Below are 11,485 nucleotides of genomic sequence, written 5' to 3'. Positions count from 1 at the left end.
GTGGATGCTATTATAAATAACACAAAAATCCTAACTTTCACACAATTTATTTATAGCATAACATATTATTAAAGTCTTCATTATTACCTCATCTAAAATTTTGTATAAGATTGAATAACTCAATATGTATATACTTTAAAAAATGGTATACACTGCGCAATGGTCAGGGTGACTTTGTAGGAAGAGGTAGCGGAAAAATTAATGGCGGTAGGGGTGCTTTCTGTTATCCGCTTTCAACACACAACTCTTAATGTCCTTCCACACTGTTAGACGTGATTAATTAATAGACGGTCACTGGCCGCAGAAGTGTCTTACGGTCCAAATTTAAAGGGCACGAGTCAAAGTAGGAAGCTGGTATAACTCAAGAAACGGCTCCTCATATCGGCCTTATGGTGGCTGTTTGAGTAGAAACTTCATCTGAGTTTTGTATTATTGCAATAGTAGCGGCTATTTTTTTTATTGCTAGCGCACTCTCTAAGATATACAAGACGTTTGTGTGCTCTCCCCCTACACTGTGTGTATGTTGTGTAATAGAAAATTTAATAACGTTTTTTGTTTGGTGTAAGGACGTATCGTCATCTATGACTGTAGTTAACGTTAACTTACGTCAAAGATAATAAATACTCAATAACAGCATTATATAAGCAGTAGTCATACAGCAAGGCTTATCTCATTAATCCTGTAGAATCACCGATGACAGACATTATCGTTTTTTTTAAACAATGTTTTTAAATTTTTCTTTTACACCAAATTGCTTGAATGAATTTGATTATTATAGGGCCTCTAATAACATATTTCGCAGAAAAGATGTAAACAAAAGTATCAATATTGAAATTAATCCCACTAATTGCTACTGGAATCCCTATACGTACTGTACGTAAAAAGAGAATAATTTCATAAAATATTTGATCAGGGTTTTGCAATATGTTGACCCTATTAGTAGTGAACGGTATAAAAAGAAGTCAATAATTTGAGAGTAAAAGGTAAAAATTCTTTAGAACAGGAGTACACAGAAAACAATATTTTCGAAAACTGTTTGACGCACTATTTCCCTGAAGATAATTAGTGATTGTGCCATCGTTTAACGCAACACTAATTTTTAATTAATTAGTTAGATCTTTAGTAAATCGAATGCATCCTAAAGAAAACAACAAATATGATGTAAAAACAACAACAAAAAACAAACAAACAAAACAACTCAACAAACGCCGAATGTAAACTTCAAATATATAACAGATTAAATAAGAAAAGGCATAAAATATAATCAACAAAAACAATGTAATAGCGTCACCTTCACATTTGGTGGAGTTACTCTTGAAACGAACTTTACCAAATAATATTTTCTTTGAAATGAACCGTTATATACTTGTAAGATCCGTGGGTGATTTAACATTTTATAAACTGGAAAGATGCTCTTGTAACAGGTGTTTTTAAGGTTATAATATTACTAGTATTTTGTAATATTCAGAGTAGTTAAGCAAGGAGAATGATTACAGTAATAGTTTACTAAAAGCAACAATGGGATATTTAACGACTTAATGCTGGTTTAAATTTTAAGACTGAGATTACATTTATGCTTCTTTGTGGTTATCAATGACAGAACTAAAAGCACTTACATTAATTTTTATGTTATACGACTATCAGGCCTAAATGTCCTTCGAAGACGTTATACAAATGCGTTAATCTTGAAGTTGGGTTTTTGTGTGGTTTACAACAAAAAGCTGAAATAAAATTTTAGATGAGGGCGTATTTTTTACGTGTTAATAAGTTTTTCATTTATATTGTCACTTTCCCACGTTTTCCATAATTTATTCAGCATCACCAGTAAAGTATTTAACATATGAGAATTCCACTCATAAACGAAAACCCGCCAACATACGATTATCGTTTCTTGTTGAGAAGTCATAATCGAATTTATAACGCTGTTGTCTACACAAGACATTCTATAAAGTTTATAAGCTGAGAACAGTCGATTTGTTCGGTTTTACAACATACTGAACGCTTGTCATGGTTCGAGTTTGATAACTGTTTGAAGCAAAGCTTCGAGGGTGGCTCCGCCCACAGAGCACGCGTGAAGTCACTCCAGTTGTGAAAACAGACCGTTGTCGTAAATACACGAGACTCCGGGTGACGAAGAACGTTCGCGGAGAGTTATAGTAAGCTCAAATAAAAGACAAATTGTGTATTGCATCTTGTCACTTGCACTCAATCTTTGGTCAATAGAGCTGCAGGCACATATCCACGTGAGTATAGCTATTCCATAACGATGATCAAAGTTCCAGCCAGGTGAACCCATGACTGAAGCAACAACGTCGTTTAGTCTTTACGTTTGATTTCAATTTGAGGTTAAGCCCAAATATAATAATTTAATTTAACACATTAGTAATAACAAACAAGGAATGCATGGAATAGGAGTGCCATATTTCTGAAAGTTTGTCTTAGGTGATTATTATCGGAACTGTATATACGCATTTTCGGAATACTGAGGTTAGATTTAGGACACATAATGTTTAATATTTTAGGAACATTAAGTAGCGATCTATTGATATTTTTCTCATTAGATTTAACGAAACGTCACTGTGATATTTAACTACAGGTGTGCAAATAATGATGATTTTATCGATAACTAACACATACAGATATAGAGTAAGTTTAATTAATCTTGAAATATGAAAAGGAAAATGTAATGTTGAAATATTCACGTACAATAGCAAATACTTTAATTTTAATACCTGATCCGATCGTTGTGTTTGTAGTATTATATGTTGATTTGCATAGCTACATATACACATTTTAAATTGTATTTCTATTCAGATTAACAGACAATACTTCTGGTTGTTCACCTTTAGTTTGGTTTCAGGTATAATCTTGTAACAGAATTATTGACAAATTACTCGCCTAAAAATATACCTCTATTTAATCACACAGTACATTACTATAAAGATTATATTAGTTCCAAGCTTAGCAATCACTTAATTCAGTACTGAATAAATTTGTTTGACTGCTTGAGTGAACTTAAAAGTCTAAACACCAATATTTGTCACATCTCTTTCAGATCCAGAGAAAAGTAAATAATAATTGCCACGTGTATCATGTGAGCAGAAGGTTGAATTGATCAGAATGACTATTTTAGTTTGCTGAGTATGCTATAAATAAGCTGGTTTGAAATCACTTAGAGCTTTTATTGAATATGAAAAATTATCTTTCGTCAAAGTTTTGTTAATTGTTAGCAGCGCTGTAATTACTTATATTTACATTTCTTAGGAAAATAGACGGTTAGTTTTTATCAGACCAATTTGATTTAAAACAAATATACAAAAATATATTTGAAATTAGAGATAATAGTTAAAAACATTTTCAAATTATGTAGTCATTCCTTTTTTTTTTTTTACTTGCCCTTCATGAACTTTAGCTCTAACCGAAATACATCCCCAAATGGCACAGGAAGAAACCAGTGGGGATTCCTTTGCGTCAACTTTCCTTTCATCTAGATATCCAGGTTGTAAGTCGATGTTTAGCAGACTGTCACACCATGCTCGTCCAAAAACACTAAAAGTGATGGTACTAGGACTAGCAGGAGTGGGAAAGTCGGGTAAGTCTTGTCATGGTTGCAGAACGAGAAGACAGATTCTAAAGAATGATCGAGGTTTCGTTTTTACCACTGACTGAACATTTACACTTATCTGAAGGATAACTGATCAGATAGTTCTTATAACTTCTAGGTTATGGAACTTATTGTTTGCTGTTGTTGTTTTTTCTGTGTAAAATATAAATCTGAGCTATCTGTACTGTGTCCACCGAAGGGATTAAAACCCGAATTCTAGCATTATAATTCCTCAAACTTATACGACCAGGTGATATTTAAGCTATGAAGATGAATTTATTATAAATTTACAGTATTAAGTAGACATATTACTATAATTTATTCTACGGTTACTAACATTCATAAAATTTACAATTTGTGGCCGACAGAATGGCAATCCTGTTTGTTTGTTTGTAATTAAGCACAAATCTACACAATGGGCTATCTCTGCTCTGCCCACCACGGGTATCGAAACCCGGATTCTAGCGTTGTAAGTCCGCAGACATACTGCTGTGCCACTGGGGGGCGGCAATCCTGAATTGAATTTCAATATTTTGGATTAATGTTTTCTAAAAAATGTGAAATATTTATGTAAGGATAATAGTAGTTAATAATTGATAGAGTTCGATTATTTCTTCAATCACTATAATATTTTATAGCATTCTATTGAGTAAATTCTTTAAAAATATATATATAAATTTTATAATATGCAAATCACGATAAAGGAAATATAGTGTCATGTATTAGAATTTCAAATTTCCTGAAATTGAGTTAACTGATAAATTTCCATTTGGTAGTTAAATTATACTTTGGACTTAGTAGTTAAGTAAAATCCGATGTATAGTCAGATTATTATATTTGCCAACAAGATTGATGCACACAGTTTTCGTTTTTTACACGAATACGTTTTAATATGCACACAACAATACAATTTACAATAACAGTTATTACAAATAGTTATTACAAACAATGATTTATAAACAAAACTTTCACAAACTTACAAGCAATATAAAGTCTTCCTTTTAATCAGGAACTTCTTCGATATCTTGTCGAGGGTTCACGATGAGTGAGTTGATTACGAGTTGATGTAGGTATATTTCACTTCACGGGAAACTAGCTAGCTTTGTCCTCCGTTATTTACCAGACACGCATGTCGATATTTTTCCTACCGGTGACGTTAGGTAATGTTTTCGTAAAAGTACTAATGGCCGATGAGAATCCACTGAGGTTAAATGGTTTGTAATGTTCGAAATTTATAAATATTCCTGGTCAAATATCTGAAATTTTCCGATTGATAAGCGTTATAACAATCACAGTTATAGCTTCCGAAGTTTTATAGCACACTGATTGTAGCGAACTAATAATAAATACTGTTTTTGCGCGTCATGCTAGTTATATTTATAGCCATGTAGAGGCGTTCTAGAAATTTCAGTTTTACGTAACAATACAAATTTAAGCGTCTATGTTCACCCATATATTGTTGATTCTTACTCTCGAGAATCTTCTACAACTTTGGAGAGTAGGCGGGAGTTTCGCAATACATATCTAGCACTATAAGATATGCATGTTTTTAAATATAAACTTAATCTAAACAACGCCGATATTAAAATAAATATATAATAACAAATTCGTTACAATAGTATGACTTAGAAAGGCCTGAAAAATTTTATGTACTGAAAAGTTATGCAATTAATATTGGTATTTTCACTGAATGGGGCCCTTATGCTACACATTGGATAAGCATCCAGGTCAGAGTTGCTGATCACAGAGAGGGTAAGCAGGCAGCAGTACTCATTGTCTAATACGTGGTTACTCTTACTTGAAAGTGGGATTGACTGTCTCATTTATAACGAACTCACAGCTGAAAGTACGATGTTCTGTGGCTCTTTCTATCTGCAGCCCAGAACGCAAATCGCTAGGCCATAGCCATCCAACGGTATGTAATTCTTACATTATATATTCAATTACGAAGTTGTAGTTTCTTTATATACGTCATGAAATATTGCTACTTTCACCCGAGTAATAAAAAATATTTTTATATTACATTGACGTTTTACCAATTGTTGCCATGCATGAATCTAATCGTCTGCTGATTATACTTTATTTTTTTCTATTAAATATGATTTAAATCTTTGCTAGGTTAACTCGTTCGAAAAAATTCTATAAAGATCAATACCGAAAGAAGATTTAAAACTTCAAGTATATTTCAAAGTGTATTGAGATTTAATAAATATATATAGATATGAAATGCACCTTGGGGGCTCAGTGGAAAGGCTGAGCTTTATAGGGAATATTCTATCTAGTTATCTATCATTGCAGAATGCATGGGATTTTACGAGAAAATTCCGTTGATTTTTCTTTATTAACTGAAGGAAATCTTAAAAATTACTTGTATGTTTGACCGATAGTGATTCTTTTTTTTTCAAATTTAAACCAATGAGGGGTCGATTTCTTAGGACTTATCAGTTGGAAACTATCGAGTTATAGTGCACTTTCCGACTGGATTTTCGATTTACGAGGTTGGCATAGCTCAAATATCCCATTATGTAGTTCGCTTTTAGCAACAACATAAACAAGATATCTATGAAGTTCTTTCTGAATTAATATTTCGTTATTTCTGCGAAAACAAACTAAATTCAAGTCAGTTAATAGTAGTAACTCAGTAATCAAGTTTAATAGGAATCGTTGGAGAAGTCTTGAAGTTAAATACTGTTTAGTTTAGTATAACAGACAACATATCATATAAGGTAACTTGGTCTATATATCTTGTAGTATAATAGGTTTAAATGTTTAGTTCTTCTGTATAACAGACAACATATCATATAAGGTAACTTGGTCTATATATCTTGTAGTATAATAGGTTTCAATTTTTAGTTCTTCTGTATAACAGACAACATATCATATAAGGCAACTTGGTCTATATATCTTGTAGTATAATAGGTTTTAATTTTTAGTTCTTCTGTATAACAGACAACATATCATATAAGGTAACTTGGTCTACATATAACTAAAAATTGAAACCTATTATACTACAAGCTTCTGTATAACAGACAACATATCGGTCTATATATATCTTGTAGTATAATAGGTTTCAATTTTTAGTTCTTCTGTATAACAGACAACATATCATATAAGGTAACTTGGTCTATATATCTTGTAGTATAATAGGTTTTCAATTTGTTGATATCATATACCATGCTGCTTAGGATTCTGATGTGAGTAGGGGGAGAGATACGGATACAGAATACTTGTTTGTTTATTCCTAAATGTTCTCGTAACGCTACACAAGGGCTATCTGCGCTGAATCTTCTCTAATTTTCAACTGATAAACTAGAAGGAAAGCAGCTAGTCAGTACAACCTGCCGTCAACTCTTGGGCTACTCTTGTATGATCAAATAGTGGGTTTTGGCCGTCACTCGTTAAGCGCTTTCACGGTCTCAAAGTGCTGGCAACGGACCGCGAACCATGGACCCTCAAATTCACAGTCTTTGCACGCTAACCACTAGGCTCCAGAATAAACGTACCTGGGAATATTTATCGGAAATGTACACCCAAAACTAAATTGGGACACAGATCGTAAAGTGTGACAGAAAGATTGAGATACACCAGGGCTAACACAGAAGCCTGTATCATTAAGGTGCAGCGTAAGTAATTCCATTGTTCTATAGATCCGAATTTATTATGACAGCCGTAGAACAGCAAGCACTTAACACACGTACGCATACGATATACGGTAAACATACAGTGGATGCTAAATAAAAATGTGTTGTTGATGTGTAATGAGAGAATAAAAACTACAAGACAATAATCAAAACAAAAGTATATACATAGTATAGGAAAGCAACAGCGTCGTGTTTTTCTTGTTATCAAGAAAGGAATCACAATACTTAGTTACATAGACAAGCGATGATGTGATGGACAAAACTAATTTCCGGAAACTAAGTATTTGAGGAATTTCAAATTAATTTCCTGACAAGGTAAGGGTCATAGTAAGTAACTGGAACCTTAACCAATGAATTACTTCCTGAGGAGAATCGTCTGCCTAAATTGCAAATTATTTAATTTATAGAAAAGGTCGATCTTTGTTAAGTTAGAATGGGTATGTTGAAGTTATTCTTTCCAGTTATCTATCATTGTAAAATGCATGGGATTTGCTGAGAAAATTTCGTTGATTGTTCTTTATTAACTTAAGGAAAGTTTAGAAAATTACTTGTATGTTTGATCGATGGTGATTCATTTTTCAAGTTTAAACCAATGAGCGGTCGAGTTCTTAGGACTTGTCAGTTGGAAACTATTAACTTATAGTGCACTTATATAATCTTGTCTCCTTTCCGACTGGATTTTAGATTTACGTCAAAAGAATTTAATTAATTATTTTTGGACAAGGTACACTGGGTGTTTTCTGAAAGACTGATATGGAAAAAAATATTACATTGATGAAGGCTTATTCCTCATTCAACATAAAACTTAAATCGTTCTGGTAAAATAAGCTTTTTAGATACGTATAGTACTAACTACTTCGTCTGTTCGTGAAGTGTTTGTCGTTAAGCGTTCCTTTTAACTAATATAATATCCATTCGATGTTTAAAATGAATAACCTGAATTTTCAACATTCTGTTTCTTCCTATATTTAAAGTGAGAAGGAACTAATATGCATTTAAAGTTATCTCTTGATTCAACGGAGTAAATTGTCTTTATTTACTAATCAAATATAACGTTCTCTTAACGTAACAACTCTTTGATTCAGAACAAGAACGGTGATATGCAGAAAGAATAACCCAGTAGTTAGTGGAATAGTTTCAAGTATACTGCTTACGTTTTTAAATTGTTTCAACAGCTATCACCAGTAGTATTATTCTTTGGTGGGTTTTCTGTTTAAGAAATAATTTTCATTATCACTTGTATCGTTCACTGATGAGTGTTTTTGGCTTGTTATAGCGTTAGTTTTCAATGCCGGTAGTTTCTTTTTTTACTGTTTCAGCAATCATTTGAACTACCATTATCTGTAAACTTGCTATTCTTTCAACTCTTATTTTTACAAACGGTAATTTCATTTTCTGGTCATTTTGCTTATTACTTCAGTAACCACTTTCAAAACTCGCAGTACAAATATTCAGTGACTAGCAAAATAAAACAAGAAGATCTTAAAAACTTATTTATTGTGTAGTGCGTATACCATGCTCCATAGAAAACTTGGAAAACATAAATCAAAACAATTAATTTTCCCTGTTTATTTATAGAGAAAAAGTTAAGAGATCACCAAGTAATACGGTTTTAGATTTATTAATTAATTAATGTTTCTACAGGGACGCGTACGAATCAGCAGTCGAACCGATAAAGGTTTGAAGGACACGCAGCAAAACAACTATATTGTTGATAATCAATTCTTGTTTCTAAAGGTAGTGCCTTGAACCTTAAAAAAATATACATCTTTGGAGAACATACAAAAACAAACAAACCGGTTTACTGAAATTTAACTGTACTTGATAAGAATGATGTAACAGGTTCCACGTTGCTCTTCGAACTCAGATTATATCAGGCTAATGGATGGGGCTACGATCTATTGTCCAACACTGTAATTTCCACTGTAACAAGACTGACGAAATACGTCGAGGTCAAACTTTAGACTATACATCTTGTTAAAAATTTCGGACTTTCCAGTTTAATTAAATGGACATCAGACTCCAAAGCCACGTTTAAGCAGAGCAATGGCATATAAAGCCTATTTAAGCTGCACCGGAGTATTTGACATCTTTGTGGTCGAATAGGAGTTTGCCATTCCTCTTTTTCTTTGACAATTTGTATTATGAAAATAGCCTTTAGACACTATATCGTTTAATAATTTCGTTATGCAAATATAATTTTTCAGGATGAACTATTATATATATATATCCAGCCATAGTCTACCCATAATGGAATTGCAAATCGAATGGTCGGGAAGTTTTTTTGAGCCAAAGATTTAGGTGTAAAACATGTCGCCCTTAGCGTCACGGTTCTCTCCTGTTATTATAAATTATCGTTAACTCTATGAGTATTACTAATTAATTATTCTTTAGGTAATGTTGGTAGTATCTTAAACCTGAAAGAAAGAAATATTTGGAGGACACAAAATGAAACAGGTATATTGTTACTAATTAATTATTTGTATACATATTTGTTAAGTCTACTTCTGATGTTTTTTTGGTAATTTGTTTTCTATTTGTACGTGTACATATTTTTAGAATGGTATGTAATACAAATTTCTCCGGCAAAATTCACATGCCTTACTTTTATTTAAACATGTTTGTAAATTAACATAAACATTTATTTTAAAGTATTTTAGTGAGTGTTTTGCCCCCCCCCCCCCAGTGGACTTGTCTGCGGACTTATACCGCTAGAAACCGGGTTTCGATACTCGTGGTTGGCAGAGCACAGACAGCCCTTTGAGTAGCTTTGCGCTTAATAATAAACAATAACAGTAAATTGTTTTTCTTAAACACTCCAAAGTAAACTTTTTTTGTATCATCAGAAATAGACAAATAACTTCCCATACATCTCATAAGTTTCCCACACAATTCTCAAGTAATTTTTTCGTCTTTTTTATTGATTGACTTGCTCCTAAGGGTTTTCACAACTCTCGTAAATTGTATTTTTTTTTTGCGAATTTCGAACTTGATACTTTTACTTTGATAACGCAAGTAATTCTCCTACTGCTAATTTAATGTCTGTGATTTACAACATATCTCTTATGTGGCCAATGTTCTTGTGAAATTTAGGTCTCACTTTTTATAGTATAGAGAGAGCGAATGATGTCTTAAATGGATTGACTGTCACATTATAGCGCTCAAACGGCTGAAAGGGCGAGCATGCTCGGTGATGGGATTCGAACCCACGACTCAAAACTTGCAAGTGGAACATCCTGACCACCAAGCAACCTATCCGTATTTTAAGATTTGAATTGATGTTTTTATAATTTTTCCCCTAGGAGCTGAATGCATCTCATGGTTATTTTTAGTGTTATATAATTTTTTTTTATCGACGTGAATATGTAAGTGGATTACTACAAATGAGTTTCGGTTTTTAACTCTCTAAAATCATTTTCAAGCATTTTCGCTGCTGACAGGCTCCACCTGGAGATGTACGTCCTATGATGGTGGAAACATAATTCTTAGGAATTTTTTCTTAACACTAAGCTGACGTTTGTTCTTCACATAAAGCAGCTGAAGGTTAACTATACAAGGACATTGAATATTCAATGGGTTCTCTCTTCCATATCCAGGGAGATCAAATTTTTGCTGTAGATCTATGAAGGTTAGTGTACAAGGACACTGAATATTCAATGGGTTCTCTCTCTTCCATATCCAGGGAGATCAAATTTTTGCTGTAGATCTATGAAGGTTAGTGTACAAGGACACTGAATATTCAATGGGTTCTGTCTTCCATATCCAGGGAGATCCAATTTTTGCTGTAGATCTATCATGCCCTAATATGATCAATGGGTTTATCGTCTATGCTACAGTCAGGAATTCTGTTTTAAGATGCTTGATACTGTGCATTATTATGAAATTCAATTAAACACGAGGTCTTTCTAAACTTTATGAATTTAGATTTTATACAAAAAACTTGTATTCGCCATACACAACTACTCTTACAGTATATTGCAAAACTATGATCCATACCTTGACATCCAACTTGATGCTGTTTTTATTTCTTTTTGGGGTCTACTTTTACCAACTACATATCCACTATTGTTTCTTTTACTTTATATACCCAGGCATTTTTGATCTGAATTGGTTTGTCTTTGAAGAGATTGCGTCGCTTGATTACACCAGTATGCAAGTTAATTGCTGTTTGAAAACTCTTTGTATATTGTTAGTCCATTTCCTATAAGATTACAGACAACTAATCTTGTTTTTGTTCACA

At 32.8% G+C, this 11,485-nt stretch overlaps 1 protein-coding gene across 3 annotated transcripts in view; it reads left to right on the top strand.

Annotated features, from left to right (window-relative positions):
• Positions 1-2,112: 2,112 nt before the first annotated feature.
• LOC106457398 (ras-related and estrogen-regulated growth inhibitor-like) overlaps positions 2,113-11,485 on the top strand; it is a 23,808-nt gene continuing 14,435 nt past the window's right edge. The window contains exons 1-2 of one of the 3 annotated variants that reach the window (XM_013916809.2): positions 2,113-2,243; positions 3,413-3,592. In XM_013916809.2, the coding sequence (XP_013772263.1) occupies positions 3,436-3,592 (157 nt within the window). In that variant the 5' untranslated portion in view covers positions 2,113-2,243; positions 3,413-3,435. Of the gene's footprint in view, positions 2,244-2,276; positions 2,346-2,470; positions 2,488-3,412; positions 3,593-11,485 lie in introns of those variants that run through there. The other 2 variants (XM_022383298.1, XM_022383299.1) reach the window with 2 other exon arrangements.

Source organism: Limulus polyphemus, unplaced genomic scaffold, assembly GCF_000517525.1.
Source record: "Limulus polyphemus unplaced genomic scaffold, Limulus_polyphemus-2.1.2 Scaffold325, whole genome shotgun sequence".
Taxonomy (NCBI): Eukaryota; Metazoa; Arthropoda; class Merostomata; order Xiphosura; family Limulidae; genus Limulus; species Limulus polyphemus.
This window is presented reverse-complemented; position numbering and strand designations above follow the sequence as displayed.